This window comes from Pimephales promelas, chromosome 15 (genome assembly GCF_988280905.1).
Source record: "Pimephales promelas chromosome 15, fPimPro1.hap1.1, whole genome shotgun sequence".
In the NCBI taxonomy this organism is placed as follows: Eukaryota; Metazoa; Chordata; class Actinopteri; order Cypriniformes; family Leuciscidae; genus Pimephales; species Pimephales promelas.
In genome coordinates this window covers 5529647-5550132 of record NC_142783.1, presented here as the reverse complement: position 1 = coordinate 5550132, position 20486 = coordinate 5529647, and the positions used below count along the sequence as shown (strand labels likewise).

Below are 20486 nucleotides of genomic sequence, written 5' to 3'. Positions count from 1 at the left end.
TTTAAGACCACTTAGCATGCTCAGATCATGACCTCAATTTTTGTGTGTGTTCACATACATAATGCCATAAAAGTCACCAAGTTTCGTAACATCGCGATGAAGCTGTGATTTTTAAAAATTCAAAACATACTTTTTGTAATCAAAATTTATTGGTGTGTATGTGTATAAAAGTGTGTTTGTATGTGTGTGTGTGTGTGTGTTGGTGGGTGTGTCTGTTTTGCACTCTAGATGTTGTAGAGTGTCACCCCTTTCTTGCGGTGTACTTTTTTTTTTAGAATTGTGGCCGATTTGTAGATTGTACAAAAATTCAGAGAATTTTTTTTTGTATCAATTTCCCATTCATTTCCTATGGGTTGTCATTTTTGACAGAAGAGCAAAAGTGTGACTCATTTTTTTACGACCACTTAAATTGCTCGAATCATGACCTCAATTTTTTTTTTGTGTTCACATACCCAATGCCATAAAAGTCACCAAGTTTCGTAATTTTCTGAAGAAGCTGTGATTTTTAAACATTCAAAACAGATTTCTTTAATCACAATTTATTGGTGTTTTTGTGTATAAAAGTGTGTGTGAGTGTGTGTGCGTAGGGGTGGGTATGTCTGTTTTGCACTCTTGATGTTTTACAGTGTCACCCCTTCAATGCTGAGCACTTTTTTTTGCATCGTGGCCGATTTGTAGATTGTACACACAAAAATTCTCAAAGTTTTTGTGTTTTTGTCAATTTCCCATTCATTTCCTATGGTCGGTCATTTTTGACCGAAGAGCACAAGTGTGACTATTTTTTTTACGACCACTTAGCATGCTCGGATCATGACCTTCACATACACAATGCCATAAAAGTCACCAAGTTTCGTAACATTCCGATGAAGCTGTGATTTTTAACATTTCAAAACAGAACATTTTTCGGTCAGAAATGACCGAAGAGCACCTGAGGGTTAAGTAGTCATTATAGCTAAAAGTTTTCATGCACTTATATGAATATAACATTTTGTATATTCCGCAAATGCAAAGTGTATGTAAACTCCTAGTCACAATTATATCATAAATTATCACCATGGGATATTGATGACTATTATGATTATTTATTTGAGAACTTAAAGCTGCAGAGTAGGAATAACTTACTAGAATCATAATAAATGGAGAAATCAGTCTGATTATATTACACACATTAAAAGATGCAGTGAAAAACAGAAATGCAGGGGAGTGATGAGGTCCCAAAATCAAACCAATTATAGCATAAATGAAATAGACAAAGTGAAAATCATTTGAACTTTATTGCTTTCCTTCATTAATGTCAGTATTGAGGGAAAGAGTGGTCTATGTTCTTGGCCCAGGCCATCAATCCTCCACGGATGTCCCTCGCAGTGATCTGCTCCATTTCCAGACCCGACATTTCCTCCAGGAGCTGAACTGCCTTCTGGGAGTCATTGCCGAGTTTGCACACCACAAACACTGCAAGACAATAAAGGTAAACACACAGGTAAAGTTAGCTGGTTCACTCCATTCATGCTCATTTACTCCAATCATACAAATAATCTTATTTTACCAAATATAAATATATAAATTTAATGTATATCACCAGTTCATTTTTGATAGAAGATTATAATTTTCACCAAATCTGCATTTATTTGATCAAAAATACAGAAAAACAAATTCTTGCTGAATAAAAGTAAATGTTCTTTCTTTTTATAAAAGTAAAAATTATTTATACAAAGTAAGCTTATTCACAGCAATCATACGGCACACAAAGAACTTTATTTTACCCAATTTTATTTATGCATTATGTGTATGTAAAATGTGTACGTAAAGTACTCATCACAATTATTTTATAAATAATCACTCCAGAAGGAAGTAAATTTTACCATAGGATAATGATAACTATAATGAATATTTATGAATCTATCAAAAATATAATAATCATTTAAAAAAATAATAATAATTAATTAATTTGTATTGATGTTTAATCACAAATAATAGTTATTAATAACAATGTTCAAACAATGGTCCAAACTGGTTTAACACCTTTTTTTCTGAAAAACATGTTACTCTGATGGAAAGAAAGTAAAAAAAAAATTTTTTTGAAATAAAAATCTTTTGTAACTCACTTTGTTTCTTGGTGTGTTTGTTTCCGCAGTAGTTTCAATTTTGATATTTTTAGGTCAAACCGTTCATGTTTGTCTGTCATATAATGGAGGTCTATGGTCACCACCTCAAAAAGCATGCACAGAGAAGTCCAAATTAAACATGATTTAATGACTCATAAATGTAAGTACACACTGATGGCCTAAGACACGAAACGAGTGGTTTGTGTGCGATAACAAACAGTATTTATATCGTTTTTACCTCTTGTTACCAGATAACTTGGACGTGGCTGTGATTACAAGAGGTAAAACGATATAAATACTGATCTTTTTCTTACACAAACCGCTCGTTTCGTGTCTTAGGCCATCAATGTGTACTTACATTTACGAGTCATTAAATCATGTTTAATGTGGACTTCTCTGTGCATGCTCTTTGAGGTGGTGACCATAGACCTCCATTATATGACTGACAGACAACAACGGTTTGACCTAAAAATGTAAAAATTGAAACTACTGCGGAAACAAAGACACCTACATCTTGGATGCCCTTGAGGTAAGCTAAAACATAAAAATTTATTTCAAAGTCAACTGTCCCTTTAATCACAAAAAAAAAAAAAAACGACATATAACAAAAGATTCTTACCTGGGACTTGAGATTTGGTCTGTTGTTTGAGGTTACTAATTGTATCTTTTAAAAGTGTGATGTGCTCAGCCTTTTTATCCTCTAAACTAGCAAGTGGAATGTCTGGTATGTAAGGTAAGAAAAGTAAACTGAAGGAATTAAATATGAAGATATGAAGAATGAAGGAACGTCAGCAGAAGCGAGATGAGTGTTAGTGCCTCCAAACCTGAGCACGAGAAATGAACACGTGTTTGTTTATGCCAAGCGGGTACATGCTCTATCTGTTGTATAAACATTGCTAATCTAAATGAATCTAAATGTGTATATCAAAAGGAAAACAGAGTTTAAAATCATTTTCTTTACTTCACTAAGGATACTGATTTTAAAAAGGTAGACTGAGATGGCGAACAGGAACATGGTTTGTGTAACACATTATTAGATGTCTGATTACATAGCCACCGTTATATATCAGACATTGTGAGCGATACAACTGTGCAGCGTTTACTTCAGTAAAGTGGATCCGTCGAGTGCATCTTTTAGCTGGTGTGAGCGAGTGGAGGCGGGGCTAATTTGCATATTCATATTGATGAGTCTCCCGCATATTGATAGCGGCTCCCTGATGCCCGAAAATGAGTTAAAATCTCCTGGAATCTAGAGTGAACGAGACAGAAAAAACTGTGCTCCAAACCGTATTGCGCGTACGGCAGAGAGGGAGAGAGCGAGAGACCTTGCGTGTGTGCCTCATGAAGCGCATGTAAGACAAAGAGCATCCTGATTGGCTGATTGACAAAAATCGAGAATCGAATCGAACCGTGACCTTAGAATCGAAAATGTAATTGAATCGAGGATTTGGCGAATCGTGACACCCCACCACCCTGTCATTATGGGGTAACTGGCCCTTTAAGAAACCCGCATTTGCTCTTTCTTCAATGGAGGTTGCAGCAAGTGGACAGAGCCATCTCATTGGAACTGAGACAAGTGAAGCCCGTTTTTGGCGATTTTTTTAGCACTTCCGTCCCTGGCGCGCAGACTCAAACAGAGCTTGATGACGTCGATGAATCATTCCCTTCCGAAACATGCAGATGCGGAGAGTGTGAGTAGGAGCTGTCCATGAGCTAGGAGCAGCAGACAATTTTGCTAGGTATTCTGATTAATTATTTTGTCATTTTGCCTCCACATTTGCCTGATTACCCGCGAGCTTCTCCTCCTGTCCATACGGTAATCTCTTTACTGTGCGACAGAGAGTCGCGTGGGTATGACGCAATCGTTAGCCTACTTTTACAAAGAAAAATGCTTATACAGGGCCATAACATAAGCTACAAGGTAATGGAGCATTTTATACATTGTCGTGTTTCTTTAGAAAAAAATAAAGGACAAATGGGGTCTTCAAACGCCTCAGATGTAAAGTTATTCACTGTCAAAGTGACGCCAAAATGAATGAGAGTCAATGGGAACGCTAACGCAAGTGAAGTTAGTTACTGCTACAAGATGGCAGCTCCCGCGAGGCTTCAACTTCCGGTCGATGGATTAGCAGCAAGTATACTAAGATTCTACACTTATATTTCCTAATTTCGATATTGTGTTTGTAGTTGGATGTTATCAAGTTGTCCACCATGTCATAGTAAAATCTTAAATGAATAAACTTAAACTTATAAACTTTCTAAAATATCTAAATATATATTTTAAACTTATTTACCCAGTCAGCTTCAACAATGAATCACTTTGCTAACTGAAGATACACCATGTGTTCATTAGTAAAAATGAAAATGTCGACCAGTCACCAAGCCTTCCATGACAGGGAGGATATGCCAGTAGTTTTTGCCACACTCTAATAATGTTTTCACTAGAGCTGTCGATTTAACACGTTAATTGGGGCAATTAACAATAAAACAAAATAACATGTTGAAATGATTAATGCATTTAACACATCCGCCCTGCCAATGCAGTTGCTTACGGATAAAAATGACGCAAGGCAATGACTCGTGATGTGTGATGTAGCCTATCACAGTTAGAATACGCCTAAAACTCAAGATTGGATGGAAGAACGCCCCTGTATGGGTTTTATAAGCAATCACATGAGCAGTAAAAGTGCAAATACGATATTGATTTTATACAACAGTTAATTAAATTTTAAACAATAGTGTCGATATTGTCTGTTTTTGCTTATACAAAAATACTTCCAAACAAAGCCAAAGCGCAACTGTTGTGCGTGTCCGAGCAACACACAGCGGTGTTCAGTTACTCCGCTGTTTTTAATTAATCAAGTGAGTGGTTTTAGTTTCTGTCAGGCTGTAATCATTACAATATTTAGAGTATCATACATAGCTTAAGGGTTTCTTGCTGTTCCTGTCGTTTCTCTCATCTTCCTAATCTCTTTACACATTAAAGTCATCTTCATATTTTATGGAAATAAGCTAATTATTTTAAGTTAGCAAAACCTTTGGTGTAATTTGTATATTTGTTATGCATTTTATATATTATTTTATATATTTTTATGTATTTTATTAAGAAATGTAGCTGATATTTGTTGTTAGATGGTATTTAGAAAAGAAAGTGCAACTACCACATTTTTTAGAGTGAAACAAATATGTTGTGGCAATTTCATTATTATCAAAAGACTTTTCCCATTAGCTAAAATGCATCGTTGAGAAAGAAATATCTTTCTGAAAATCTAAATTTTATTATCATTATGCAATAATAATGTGCTGGAGCTTGACCAACAGGCATTTCTAAGCTTTTTATTTTGGAAATTGTGAAGTCTCAAAGGCACTTTATGATTATATTGACCCTTTTAAGTCTCTTCTGCTCACCAATGCTGCATTTATTTGATCAAAAATACAGTATAAATAATAATATTGGACTCTATATTACAATTAAAAACAACTCTTCTATTTTAAATATATTTTGAATTTTTGATTTGGTGCACAAGAAAGATGGAATTCGTATCCCGAATCAGATTGACCGAAGAATAAAAAAATTATATACTTTTATTTAGCAAGGACGCATTAATTTGATCAAAAGTGACAGTATAGGCATTTATAATGTTACAAAATATTTCTTTTTCAAATAAATGCTGTACTTCTGATTTGTTTTTTTTCCATCACAGCATCCTGAAATAAAATGTTACTTGATTTCCACATTAAGCTGCAAAAACAGTTTAACACTGATCATAATAATGAGGACTATCGAGCAGCAAATCAGCATATCAGAACCATTTCTGAAGAATCATGTGACACTGAAGATGCTGAAAATTCCGCTTTATATCATAGAAATAAATTTCATTTTAATATATATTAAATTAAAAAAAAAAGTATTTAATTAATATTTTACAATATTACAGTTTTAGCTGTATTATTTAATCAAATAAATGAGCATAAGTCTTTCAAAAACATCAAAAAAGAAATTGATTATTTCAAACTTTTGACTAATGAGAGCAGATATGAAAAGCTTTTAAAAAAATGTTAATCTACTACAACATTAATCATAAAGGTAATTTGCAGAATTAAAAATTAATTGTGGGATGCAAATAAATTTGGATACAAGGAAGAGTTAGAGTCATTTTTTTTTGGTTAGGGATTTGAACAAACGCAAACTCATGAAAATATGAGCAAACATACTAGTGAAACTTGCCTTAGGAGGCACAACTACAGTAATTAGGGAAATTCGAAACTCCACAGTGCACTGACTCACATGTAGAGTTTCTGAATAATGCAAACGTCCAATACTAAACCGTTAAAGAGAGATCATAGGAAAGGATACTGATTGAGTTCGACATATGGCAAATGTCCACCTCTACTTTGGGTCGAACGTCAAGGAGGACATGAGGGGTTGAGCTGTCCAAAATGGCTCTATACTCCTGCAATGAAAGACAAATATTATATATGGGCAATATTTGAGGAGGGAAGCTGCACAGAAATGCAAGATGACAGATCCGATCTACTTTATATAATGACCAGCTACACACTTCCACAATGCTCAGTGATGAACTGGCTAACAGAGCGGTCCAGCTAAAGATATCATCTACCAAATGGAAATTTAAAGACCCCTTATTACATTCCTCTGCATGCCCAGAATGAGGAAAAATAACTGTACTACCTGCACTGAGACTCTCTGTTCTTTGGTTAGAAGATTCAGTCTCCGACACTGTGAATGAAATAAAACAGAAATAATAACTGAGAAAACATCAGCACTGGTTTTCATTACAACGTTTAAACCAAAACCACCACAAATAAATGCTGATGTAAGCCACGTCTGATCAGGAGACCTTAGAGTTGATTTCTGACTGAATGTACGTACTGTATTTGCCATGGCTTTGTTTAATAACATGTATGTGCATTTGCTTTTCACAGTTGATTGGTTTGCATCATTGACACACACACACACACACAAGGATGACTATAGGAAAAAAAGTGTGAGATTTCGTCATCCTCAGACCTTATCCGTCGCAGCAGAGCCACAGAACTGCTCATAGTCCTGGAGCTCAGTGATCGTGGGCTTGTCTCCACACACCACACACTCCATCTGCCTGGACCGCAGACGTATGGCCCGGAAACGCCCCTCCTGACCATCAAACATCAGCAGCTGCTGCTCAAATGAGGCTGAACAGACCGGTTAAGGAGTGACTTCATTATGTTCTTTCTACACTATGGTAATAAGTGAGCTTAAAAGCATAATTGTTTCAGTTTAGGCTGTCATTAAGGGCGGAAAGGATACATCCTTGACCAGACGCAATTTTCAGAACTTCTAATGCTTGAAGGCAACCCATTATACCAGGCACTGCAAGAATCAAAACAGGTCACTTCACAGTCAGATGCTCAATGCAGAATGAACGTGAAGGGATTATGAGATCATTACAGAGGAGGAATTCATATTCACTTTTTTAAAAGTCAGAAATAACTTTGTTTTTTGGTAAGATCTGCAGTTAGAAAAAGAAACAGTATTGTTGTTTTAGATAAGCAAAGAACTTAGGATTCAGTTTTAAGTAAATGAGAGAGACGGTCTTTGTCGAGACACTCAGCATATGCAAAATTCAGTATGAAATCAAATGCAAGAAATAAGACCAACTGCAATTTAGTATGTAAATGTCAGTCAATTTCAAACTTCCTACTTAAAGGGATAGTTCACTTTGAAATAGATTCAGATTATTTTATTTCATGCCATGTCAGCAGTCAGAGCTATTTTCACTTTGAAATTATTTTTTGGTATGTTTAGCTTACCTCAAGGGCATCCAAGATGTAGGTGTCTTTGTTTCCGCAGTGGTTTCAAATTTGATATTTTTAAGTCAAACCGTTCTTGTCTGTCAGTCATATAATGGAGGTCTATGGTCACCACCTCAAAGAGCATGCACAGAGAAGTCCAAATTAAACATGATTTAATGACTCGTAAATGTAAGTACACATTGATGGCCTAAGACACGAAACGAGCGGTTTGTGTGAGAAAACGAACATCATTTATATCATTTTACCTCTTGTGATCACATTTACGTCAAAGTGATTGGAGGGCGTGGGTGCTTCGATCTGCGCAAGTGCCGTAAGTGATCTCTCACGCAGTTGTGAAAAAAAATTCAACGTTGTCTGTCTATATATCGAAATCGCCTTCCATTGTGATGTCCTGAATATCTAAATATGTTTAGATCTTCACAGTGAAAGGTAACACTTACGAAATCTCTGTGTAAATAATGAGTGACGTACACAGAGAGAGAGAGAGAGAGAGAGAGAGAGAGAGATCACTTCCGGCGCTTGCACAGACCAAAGCGCCCGTGCCCTCAGATCAGTTGGACGTGGCTGTGGTTACAAGAGGTAAAAACGATATAAATACTGTTCGTTTTCTCACTCAAACCGCTCGTTTCGTGTCTTAGGCCATCAATGTGTACTTACATTTACGAGTTATTTTATTAAATCAGGTTTAATTTGGACTTCTCTGTGCATGCTCTTTGAGGTGGTGACCATAGACCTCCATTATATGACTGACAGACAAGAACGGTTTGAGCTAAAAATATCAAAATTGAAACTATTGCGGAAACAAAGACACCTACATCTTGGATGCCCTTGAGGTAAGCTAAAACATACCAACAATTAATTTCAAAGTGAACTATCCCTTTAAATGACCTTAATCAGGACCTATTATGCTTTTTCACATATTCATGTTTCTTTAATGTGTAATGTTACTGCTTGAGGATGAAAAAGCTCTGAAAGTTAAAAAGCACAATGTCCCTCCAGTGGGAGTGATTCTCTAAATAAGTGTCGAGTTTTCTTCCAAGAACGTAAATGTCACATCATTTAAACCATTCCTGCACAATACATATACAAAAAAGGGGCAGGGCCTGGTTGAGTTAGGTCAATAGTGTGTTGAATCTCGTTAGTAGTGTGTTTCCGAAATACACTCAAACCGGTTGACCAATCACAACACACTGGTCCAGCCGACCAATCAGAACCCATTGCGATTTCAAAAGGAGGGTCTTCATGGAGACATGCAGGAAACTAAAAGCGGTACTGACAGACTGGGAAGAGAGGAGCTGCAATAATGTAAAATTGTAAAAAAATAAAAATAAAAAAAAAATCAGGATTTTTTTCACGCATGAAAACCTATTCTAGTAGAACCCAAAACAAAATCAAGACTTTGTAAAAGTTGATTTGAACAAACCACTCCAGAAGAAACAAAGTTTGAATTGACTTTGTACAATAAGCAAGTAGTTCTGTCTCAAATAAATATAGAGAAGAAGATGATGATGAAGAGGAAGAAGCAGAGATCTCTGAAACTACGGCACATAATCAGGTCAAGTAGAGTCCGACTGACCCACTCCCAGAACCCCTCCATCAGAGCAGTTGGTGACAGTCTCAGGAGGAGGTGGAGAGGGGAACAAACACCGGTAACACGGCCCTCCTCGATAGTTGTACACCGTGAGCTACAAGAGAAACATTGAAATAATCAAAATCTCACAATTAACTCAAAAGACATATATGTATATATACTCTCGTTCAAAAGTTTGGGGTCAATTTTTTTCTTTTTTTGCAAGAAATTCATACTTTTATTCAAAAAGACTGCATTAAATTAATCAAAAGTGACAGTGTTATTCAAAACACTTCACAATACAATGAGGTAACCCTAATAAAAAGCTGCCCCTTTATTCTTGTGGAAAGTCAGCGGATGAACAATTGTGACTGTGGTCAAACTGCACCAATACGACACTCGGCATCGTTCCATTACAGAGCTTTTTTATTGAACCGGGTCTCGGTCAGACGGGACCAATCCAACTGTACATTATGTAAACTGTGCATTATGGTTGTTACTGTTAATACCAAAAGGTATTATAATTGTACCATGAACGATTTCTTGCACAATATTCCTGCTTTTCTAAAGACAAACGGAAACTTAAAGGGTAACTAAACCCCTGGTCGGAGCTGACTCCACCCACTGGCAATATTTGAAAAATGCTGGAAAAGTGGGCAGAGCCCAGCGGAGGGGGGCGTGCACCTGAGACGCATCTCTTTGTATGGAACTTGCCTACGTCACCAACAACCGCTGTGTCACGTACTACCGCAAACATCCAATAGGAAAATTCAACTGCAGTAGCCACCGTTCAACCTGAAGAGGGCAGCACTAAGACGTTTTTACACCATATATTGTAGAAATAGAACACTTTATAAACAAATGTCAAAAAAGTTACTCGAATCAATGACTGATTAATAAAGATCCATTCTTACAGATCATTAACTAAAAAAAGTTGGTTAAGTGTTTAGTTACTCTTTAAAGGGATACTCCACCGGGTTTTCGTATTAAACTATGTTATTCCCTTAACTAAGACGAGCTGATGCATACCTCTCTCGTCTCAGTGCGTGCACTCTATCGCTTTGTATTGCCGCAAAACTATGTTAGCGCTTAGCTTAGCCCAGTGCATTAAATATGGGCCAAAAAGAGAAGCGACAAAACACTTCCTCGTTTTCCCTATTTAAACACAGTTACTCGATTAGTGTAACTCGACCTAGGCTGGTGACACAAAATAAAATGTGTTTTTCTAAGCGTTTAAAATTGATGACTATATTGTATGGCGGAATACCATAAAAAGTGCTTTAGAGCACTTCAACTTGGCGCAATAATACCTTCACTCGTGAAAAGTCCTCTTACCGGCTCCCGGTAATAAAGTCGTCAATTTTAAACGCTTAGAAAAACACAACGTTTTATTTTGTGTCACCAGCCTAGGTCGAGTTACACTAATCGAGTAACTGTGTTTAAATAGGGTAAACGAGGAAGTGTTTTGTCACTTCTCTTTTTGGCCCATATTTAATGCACTGGGCTAAGCTAAGCGCTAACATAGTTTTGCTGCAATACAGAGCGATAGAGTGCACGCACTGAGACGAGAGAGGTATGCATCAGCTCGTCTTAGTTAAGGGAATAACATAGTTTATTATGAAAACCCGGTGGAGTATCCCTTTAATTTTAGGAACAGACAGTATATGAGGAAGATATGGAAACTCTTGCCTTCACGTTCAGCTGTGACAGTAAAACTCTGAACGATGTTACAAAATGTACATTTCTTTTAGTTTAAAAAAGGTTTGAGTTTACAGGCGATTATAAATGGTGTTATACTCACGATTGGGTGTCTGTGAGATGAGTGTGTTGAAGAATTAATAAATCTCATGATTGAATGACTCAAAAACGTAAGGTTACTTTATAGCGCATCATCATGCGCATCATCAAGTGCTTTTGTGTTGCGTTGCACTGAAAACTTTACACCATTTTTTGCAATCAGAGATAATTCATGTTCACCCTATATATTTGTCTTATCTAATCATGTCTGTTGTCCTATTAAAAATCGGCACCAAACATTACAAAGAAATGTTGTTTATAGTGTGTATATTCACTTTAAGGATTATTAGGAACACCACACTAATACTGTGTTTGACCCCCTTTCACCTTCAGAACTGCCTTAATTCTATGTGGCATTGATTCAACAAGGTGCTGAAAGCATTCTTTAGAAATGTTGGCCCATATTGATAGGATAGCATCTTGCAGTTGATGGAGATTTGTGCACGAAGCTCTCGTTCCACCACATCCCAAAGATGCTCTATTGGGTTGAGATCTGGTGACTGTGGCGGCCATTTTAGTTCAGTGAACTCATTGTCATGTTCAAGAAACCAATTTGAAATGATTGGAGCTTTGAGACATGGTGCATTATCCTGCTGGAAGTAGCCATCAGAGGATGGGGACATGGTGGCCATAAAGGGATGGACATGGTCAGCAACAATGCTCAGGTAGGCCGTGGCATTTAAACGATGCCCAATTGGCACTAAGGGGCTTAAAGTGTGCCAAGAAAACATCCCCCACACCATTACACCACCACCACCAGCCTGCACAGGGGTAACAAGGCATGATGGATCCATGTTCTCATTCTGTTTACGCCAAATTCTGACTCGACCATCTGAATGTTCAACAGAAATCGAGACTCATCAGACCAGGCAACATTTTTCCAGTCTTCAACTGTCCAATTTTGGTGACTCTTGCAAACTGTAGCCTCTTTTTCCTATTAGTAGTGGAGATGAGTGGTACCCGGTGGGGTCTTCTGCTGTTGTAGCCCATCCGCCTCAAGGTTGTGTGTGTTGTGGCTTCACAAATGCTTTGCTGCATACCTCGGTTGTAACGAGTGCTTATTTCAGTTAAAGTTGCTCTTCTATCAGCTTGAATCAGTCGGCCCATTCTCCTCTGACCTCTAGCATCAACAAGGCATTTTCGCCCACAGGACTGCCGCATACTGGATGTTTTTCCCTTTTCACACCATTCTTTGTAAACCCTAGAAATGGTTGTGCGTGAAAATCCCAGTAAGTGAGCAGATTGTGAAACACTCAGACCGGCCCGTCTGGCACCAACAACCATGCCACGCTCAAAATTACTTAAATCACCTTTCTTTCCCATTCTGACATTCAGTTTGGAGTTCAGGAGATTGTCTTGATCAGGACCACACCCCTAAATGCATTGAAGCAACTGCCATGTGATTGGTTGATTAGATAATTGCATTAATGAGAAATTGAACAGGTGTTCCTAATAATCCTTTAGGTGAGTGTATATTCATGTAGTAATAACTATCATAAATGTATTATTCATAAGATACAGACACTCTTGTCACAAATAGTTGTTTTAAATTGCAGGGTTTTTTTAATAAAAGGTCTACACTCACATTCACTTAATGTTTTTATTATTTATTAATATTGTTGATGGATATGATTTTCGAAATATGCTTATTCCTATTTAAACATATTTGAGAAATATTTTAAAATACGCAAATCAAATACAGCTTTAGGGTGTTAAACACCACATTAGTATCGAAACCTGTGTCCACCTCAGAGTAAAAATGGTCATTTGTGGCTCATCAAGGGTGCATTAATTTGATCAAAAATACAGAAACAAACTGTAATATTGTGAAACATTATTAAAATTTACTGTAAAATAATGCTTTTTTATTATATACTTTTAAATATAATTTATTGATGTGATGTAAAGCTGGATTTTCATCAGCCTTTCCTCCAGTCTCCAGTGTCACATGATCCTCCAGAAATCATATACATATATAAACAGTCGTGGTATCAAGAAAAATCAAGGTTGCAGTTTTGGTATCTGTGTAACTCATTACTTTCAGTGTTCTTGTACTTTCGATCAACTTTCTTTCTTCTACGCAACACAAATAAGAGATTTTAAAGAATGTTGATGTCAAAAAAGCATTGCATCCCATTGACTTCCTGTATAGATACACATACAGTATATATTTTCATTTTTGGCTGACTGTCCCTTTAAAAGAATGTGTAAAATACTTGCGACCACAGTAAAATACCAATGTACAGCTCACTGTCTGCAGGTTTGATGAGCTCACCTGTCCTTCCATTCGTAGAGCACTCGCTGACACTAAAGGCTTGCCGGCCAGAACGCAGGCATCGTTCACGAGGTACCGTGTGGGAACGTTGTCTGAACAGTCGGCCACGATGTCATACATGAAGATGCAAAGTCAAGGAGACAAATAAATGGGTTTCGCACTGTACAGAACTGTGGAAAAAGTTCAAGATTAACTTCTCAATAGCAATTCATGAGTGGATATTGTTGAATGAGTTGTCTGGCGTTGTCTCTGGAGAGCTGGAGGTGATAAGGAACACACTGAACTGTGGAGTTCAACCTGGAAGAGATCAGAAGCGGTCAGCTCTCCGTCGTTCACCTGTGCTGGTTTTGTAGGTGGGATGGTACCTGCTGATGGCCTGGGCGGCAGACAGGGCTTTAGGCTGACCTTGAGTCACTTCTGAATGAAGCACCTGTCGGTGCAAGTTACTCAGTTCCACCACATCATAGTCCAACAGGCCCAAGCGTCCTGAAAACACAAACTACATTAACGGCTGCCGACTAGTGCCATAGTACAATTACAGCTGTGTCTTCACACAAGTGTTTGCTTTGGGACACAAACTAAAACGAGATATGAAGGTTTTCACGGGACCCTTTACGAACAGCGGATTCAGCCCTCATCTCTTCTACTTTAGCATTTAGACTGGTAACTATGGGGATTTCTGTTTTGTGCATTTCTCTTAAATTAAAAAAGTTAATTTAACCCTTGTGCATCAATTAAAAAAAATTACACATAGGTAAAAAGAGGACAAAAATGTCCATGTCATAAAAATGTAACGCTTTAGAGCACAGACTTAAGTTTGGTATCATTTTAAAGAAGACCCTTTGCAGATTATTGCTGAAGTAAAAAAAATAATAATAAGTAAATCAAAAAAAAAAAGTTATATAGGTATAAGTTTATGAAAATTATTTATAAAATAATATTTTATATAAAATATATATTTTTTAAATCAGGTTGAACTCAAAACTACAATAAAATCAAAGCCATATATCTAAATAGGTTGTGTTCCAAATTTGAGGATGATATCTCAAAAAAATGAGCTTTCGGTAACAGTTTGTTTGGGCGTAGTGACATATTTTCCCCATTGGGTGCCAGCAAAACCCCACTGGTGTTCACAGTGATTGGATTTGTTATTTGCAGTTTTTCTCTCTCAGTCTTACAAACACACACACATATTTTTTTATAACACACATACTAACCACACTCTGACATCCATACCAACACACCCACACAAATATTGTTGCATAATTTATCCAGTTGGCTCTGTAGTATGCCGAACCAGAAAACAGGAAAAAAGCGATATTTGTTTTATTGGCCAAACTTTAAAAAAAAAAAAAATGACACCATCTGATAAAAAATAGTAAAAAATAAAATTTTGAAGCCTTGCCATCAGAATGAAAGCCTCTTAACAAAGATTGCATAATTTTATAGTTAACTGAACCGGGGATTAAAAATGGCAGTTTTAATGGGTTTCAATGGGGACATTTTTGTCCAAAAGGTGCTGAGAGGGAGTATTTTTTGTACCTAATGAAAAAAATAGTTTTTTAAGAAAATGACGGTGAAATAGTAAAATTCCAATAAAAATACACACATGTGGCAAGTTTTTTGCAGTTAGCTTTAACACAGGCAAAGTGATCAAAAAAACTAACTGAAAAGGACAAAAATGTCCACAAGGATGCACAAGGGATAAAAAATAGACTCTCTCTCTAACTATTACAGATAAATATCTTAGTTATACACTACCATTCAAATGTTTCTAATCAGTAAGATTATTTTAATGCTTATGAAAGAAGTCTTCTGCTCACCAAGGCTGTATTTATTTGATATAAAAACAGTAATATCATCAAATATTATTACAGTTTAAAAGCAGTTGTGCTGCTTATTATTATTATGATTATATATTATTACTTTGATGAACAGAAAGTTCAAAAGAACAGCATTTATTTGAAATAGAAATCTTTTGTAACAATGTAAATGTTTGTATGTTTTTGATCCATTTAATCCATCATATATTATTATTATTTACTTGGTAGTGTGTGTATATATAATTTCAACTATAAAAACTATATCTATATAATGAATTAGTAGTACCACTTTAGAATATGGTTTGATGTGTTAACATCGGTTTATTTAGTTTACATGGATTATTAATATTACAACAGCACTTGTTAGTCTTACTCAATGGTAATTACAACATTTACTAATGCATTTTTTAAATCAAAAGTTGTGTTTGTTCATTTGTTAAAGTTCCCCTGTGGTGAAAATCCAACTTTTAATGTTGTTTATATGTGTATGTGGTGTTTTTAATATGCAAACCATGTGCAAACTCATGAGTCAACACCATTTCGGAGTATTTTCTCCTTGAAACTGCAGTGAACCAAAGACGGTCTCAAAAACACGGTTTGAAATCGCTGGAGTTTCTGACGTCACAAACCACCTAGTAACCAATCAGATCAACCACATGAGCATATACGCTAACAACTCTGGAAGTGGTCGAATGTGGACAAGCTCAAAATGTTTAAGGCCCTGGTTTTAAAATGTTTAAAACCTGGTTTTAGGATGCATTTTGGTCAAACACAAGTAGAGGGAGACACATACTCATTTAAACCTGGTGTTTAAATCCATCATGGGGAAGGCGGTCTACTCTTTTGTGGCCGTTTGAAAGCATTCGCATTTTCGACTACCTCTGGAAGTGGTCATTTTAGACCCAGTTTAAGTCTGTATTTAGCGTCATCCACTTGCCGAAAATGCTTCTTAAAAGCATAGTTCACCCAAAAATGAAAACTACCCCATGATAAGTGTGGGGTCATTTGTGTGAATGGTGAATGGCCGTGTACTTTTTAAGTCCATCAAAGTAAATCCATCCATCATAAAAGCGCTCCACACGGCTCTGGCGGATTAATAAAGGTTAGGCCTTCTAAAGTTAGGCGATTTGTTAGTGTAAGAAAAATATCCACATTTAAAATATTATCGAATAAAAAAACTAGCTTCCGGCAGACGACAGTACACAGATTTACGGTGAAAGAGTGACCCTTGACCTGACACACAACGTAATGACGGCCGTGGAAGTCACGAATTATAAGTCTAAAACAACAATTTTTAAAGGGAAATGTCGGAGGAGCTTGAGTTTGATGCCGAGCCATGTTTGTCTGAACCGCGAGAGGCGTCTAAACTTAGTTATTTTATTCGATAGTTATTTTAGTCGATAAATTTTAAATATGGATATTTTTCTTACACAAAAGCTTCAGAAGGCCTTTATGAACCCCCCGGAGCCATGTGGAGCACTTTTATCATGGATTGATGCACTTTTATGGACTTACGGCTATCCACTTCCATTATAAAGCTTGGAAGGGCCAGGACATTTTTTTATATAACTCCAATTGTGTTTGTCTGAAAGAAAAATGTCATATACACCTAGGATGATTTGAGGGTGAGTAAATCATGGGGTAAATTTCATTTTTTGGGTGAACTATCCCTTTAATAGCAGGTGTCAACAGGACTTTACTTGTACAGATAAACTCCTATACTTAACAGCATTATGAACATTGTAAATACACATTACCTATTCCAGCAGCAGCCAGATACTGCGCAAGGGGACAACCTAAACCTCCACATCCCACAACCAGAACAGATACATTACTTATGGCAACTTGGCCTGTGGAGAAAAGAAGATTGTGTAAGAAAAGAAAAGAAAAGAGTTACATTATAAACGTTCAAGTCAAAATATTGTTTAACCTTTAACACCAAGTTCTGGTAGGAGAAGTTGCCTGCTGTATCTCATGATGTCCTCATTGCTCAGCGTTACATTTGATTTCAGTGGTGAAAGATTGGTAACCTTCTCCTGTAACTCTGTTGTTATTGAGTTTCCCTGAAAAAAAGGGGAGGGGAGGGAGTCTTTTCAGTTTTCAGACAAGAAAATCATCTGCTCTGAGAAGGCTTCTTATGATGATTTCCATTACACAAGAGTAGATGTTAAAACTTCATGCTGATTTATACTTGGCTTCAGCCAAGGTAAGCTAAGACGTAGCTTTACAGTAAACTATGCTTCTCCATCCATTTACGCTTCTTTCCATATGGTGATGTGACTCTCCGTCTGTCCGGCGTTTACGGCTGCAGTGTACTTGCCGCGTCAGCACACACGATGGCTGGAACTATTGTGTCGTGTGGTCTCCGTCTGGATTGAGCCGAGTAGGGGACATCTCTAGGGTCTTCAAGTGGGCACCTTCCGTCCTCAGCGTTTCGTCGACTAGCCCACGACACCTCAAGAGGGCTCGACAGTGACCCTGGCATCCCAGAGTCACCCCCCTCCGTCCCCCATTCAACTCAGCCCAGCTTAAAGGATTAGTTCACTTTTAAAAAAACTTTTGCTGATAATTTCCTCACCCCCATGTCATCCAAGATGTCCATGTCTTTCTTTCCTCAGTCGAAAAGAAATTAAGGTTTTTGATGAAAACATTCCAGGATTTTTCTCCATATAATGGACTTCAATGGGAACCAGGTCCAACCGAGGTCCAAACGACAGTTATAACAGTTTCAGATGCAGCTTCAAATGTCTTTAAACGACACCAGACGATGAATAAGGGTCTTATCATGTGAAACGATCGGTTATTTCAAAGCTTATTCCAAAAATGTAACTTTTCTAAGGACAAATGCTAGCCTTTCTCCATTCTGTGAGGCGCGTTTGTAACGTCACGTAATACGTAATTACGTTCAAAAGGTCACGGGCGTCGTAGCCAGAAGTACAGAGTCAGAGTGTTTACAAGTTGAACGCATAGGTTGAACGTGAAAACTAACTCAAACGCCGTTTACAAAAAAGGAATTAAAAGGTAAAACAACGATGTCGGACGATTTTGATTCTGTACTTCTGGCTACGTCGCCCGTTACCTTTTGAACGTAATTACGTAATACGTGACGTTACAAACGCGCCTCACAGAATGGAGAAAGGCTAGCATTTGTCCTTAGAAAAGTTACATTTTTGGAATAAGTTTTGAAATAACCGATCATTTCGCATGATAAGACCCTTATTCATCGTCTGGTGTCGTTTAAAGACATTTGAAGCTGCATCTGAAACTGTTATAACTGTCGTTTGGACCTCGGTTGGACCTGGTTCCCATTGAAGTCCATTATAAGGAGAAAAATCCTGGAATGGTTTCATCAAAAACCTTAATTTCTTTTCGACTGAGGAAAGAAAGACATGGACATCTTGGATGACATGGGGGTGAGTAAATTATCAGCAAAAGTTTTTTCAAAAGTGAACTAATCCTTTAAGCCAAGTTCACACTAGAGGATTTCAAGCCCGATTTATGCCGGATTTGCAAATCGTTGAGCTCCCAAAAGGTGATATATATGTTTAAATATGTTTATATGTTTAAATTTGACTATAACGTTATGTATCTACGTCATGACACGGGTGCCTTTCAAAAGATTATTCTGTCCAACAATTAATATATGATTTGAGCTGTTCTATCAATCTATGCCTTTAAATATTTATATTCAGAAAAAATAATTGTAATACACTTGTCTGACCGAACCTAAACCTTAAAATAAATTGTTGATACTGTTTTCACTCCATACACAGTAACAACACATTGGCATTAAATACTCGTCGTTAAAATCATTACAGACGCATAACGGTACAGAATCACACAATGGCATTTTGTGTGAACCACACAAAGGCAAATATTCTGTTATCAGAATATTTACAGAGTAAACAGAATAACTAACTAATTGCAGACCTTTTCCATTTGATGAAGTTTCTTCTTCAAAGCTGCAATCTCTTTCTCCCTTTCCAAGAGCTGTGTCTTCAAACTTAAAATTGTATCATCCATCACGAACAATCACCTCGATAACAAATTATGATTAAGAAGCAGTTATTATCACGAGCAATTATGTGTAAGTTACATAGAAATCACACTACACGGGACTTCCGGGTTTCCGCGCGCATGCGACCACGTGTAGCGCACGTATCACGTGATTACAACAGAGATCCATAATACGCGCTCCCAATGTAGATATAACCCACTCAATGTTATTACTTTTATTTTGAAAAGACAGATGAGAATTGAAAGGATAGAACCATCTAAAACATTAAGTAACACGAGGCCGAGGGTGCAGATGAACAAACGTTACTGAGATAGCTCAGGCGAACTGTCCCATAAAGTTATTTAGAGTTGAAAATCCCCTGCATGTTAGGCCTACCAGATCACTGACATTATTTTTAGGATCACTAATATGCAGTTTTCTTAAATAGTATTCTATATATGGCCTACTAAATAAACAACTGCAGTTAAGCTCTGAATTATTTTACTCTGCGTTATTGTAGCGTACATATGAGTCAGTTTATAATATTATCTTTATTCATTGTTTTTATTTTATAATGTTGTTTTTTATCTTTATTGTGGGTAACCAGACAGCTGAGGTTACCTCCATAGTAAGATAAAATACTACTGACAAAAATACTTTGTAAGCCAATGGGTGCCGTCACTGTCTGGTTACCGACATTAAAATATCTCCTGTGTTCAACAGAAGGAAGAAACGCGTAGAGGTTTGGAACAACTTGAGGGTAAGTGATGGCAATATATTTATATTTTAGGGTGAACTATACCTTAAATGGAACCTGTAATACACAGAATCCAGTACAAAGAAAATGTATATAAATTGTTTCTTTATTTAAGAACAGGAAAAGAAGGTGAATTAAGTTAACAAAAAAAAAAACGTCCAGCGCTCGACAACATCTGGCTCTTTGTGCCGAATCGAAGTTGTAGCTCATCATGAATATTAATAAAGCGTCGCTGACCTTGGTTGGTTGCCTTTGATTAATATTCATGAGCTAAGCCTTCAACGCAATGACTTCCGTTCAAGCCAATCAGTTTGCCGAGCGTCACTGAACGTTATTAATATTCAT

General features: G+C 36.9%; 1 protein-coding gene across 1 annotated transcript; it reads right to left on the bottom strand.

Annotated features, from left to right (window-relative positions):
- Positions 1-1255: 1255 nt before the first annotated feature.
- On the bottom strand, positions 1256-19417 carry mocs3 (molybdenum cofactor synthesis 3). Its single transcript, XM_089120054.1, has 13 exons — positions 19318-19417; positions 17318-17450; positions 17145-17237; positions 13930-14050; positions 13787-13861; positions 13565-13682; positions 9499-9607; positions 7417-7479; positions 7138-7301; positions 6799-6846; positions 6463-6559; positions 2725-2826; positions 1256-1452 (listed from the first exon to the last, which is right to left on the bottom strand). Exons 1-13 carry the CDS (start codon positions 19408-19410, stop codon positions 1295-1297), a joined length of 1374 nt encoding a protein of 457 aa, XP_088976180.1. The 5' UTR covers positions 19411-19417; the 3' UTR covers positions 1256-1294.
- Positions 19418-20486: the final 1069 nt, after the last annotated feature.

What these genes read in the sequence shown, in the direction of transcription:
- mocs3 (XM_089120054.1), bottom strand. Translation starts at nt 19,410, where the DNA reads ATGGATGATACAATTTTAAGTTTGAAGACACAGCTCTTGGAAAGGGAG. An exon ending in TCTGGCTGCTGCTGGAATAG is followed by an intron (nt 14,051 to 17,144) that starts GTAATGTGTATT and finishes TTGTGTTTTCAG; the next exon opens with GACGCTTGGGCCTGTTGGAC. An exon ending in GCCAGACAACTCATTCAACA is followed by an intron (nt 13,683 to 13,786) that starts ATATCCACTCAT and finishes TTGCATCTTCAT; the next exon opens with GTATGACATCGTGGCCGACT.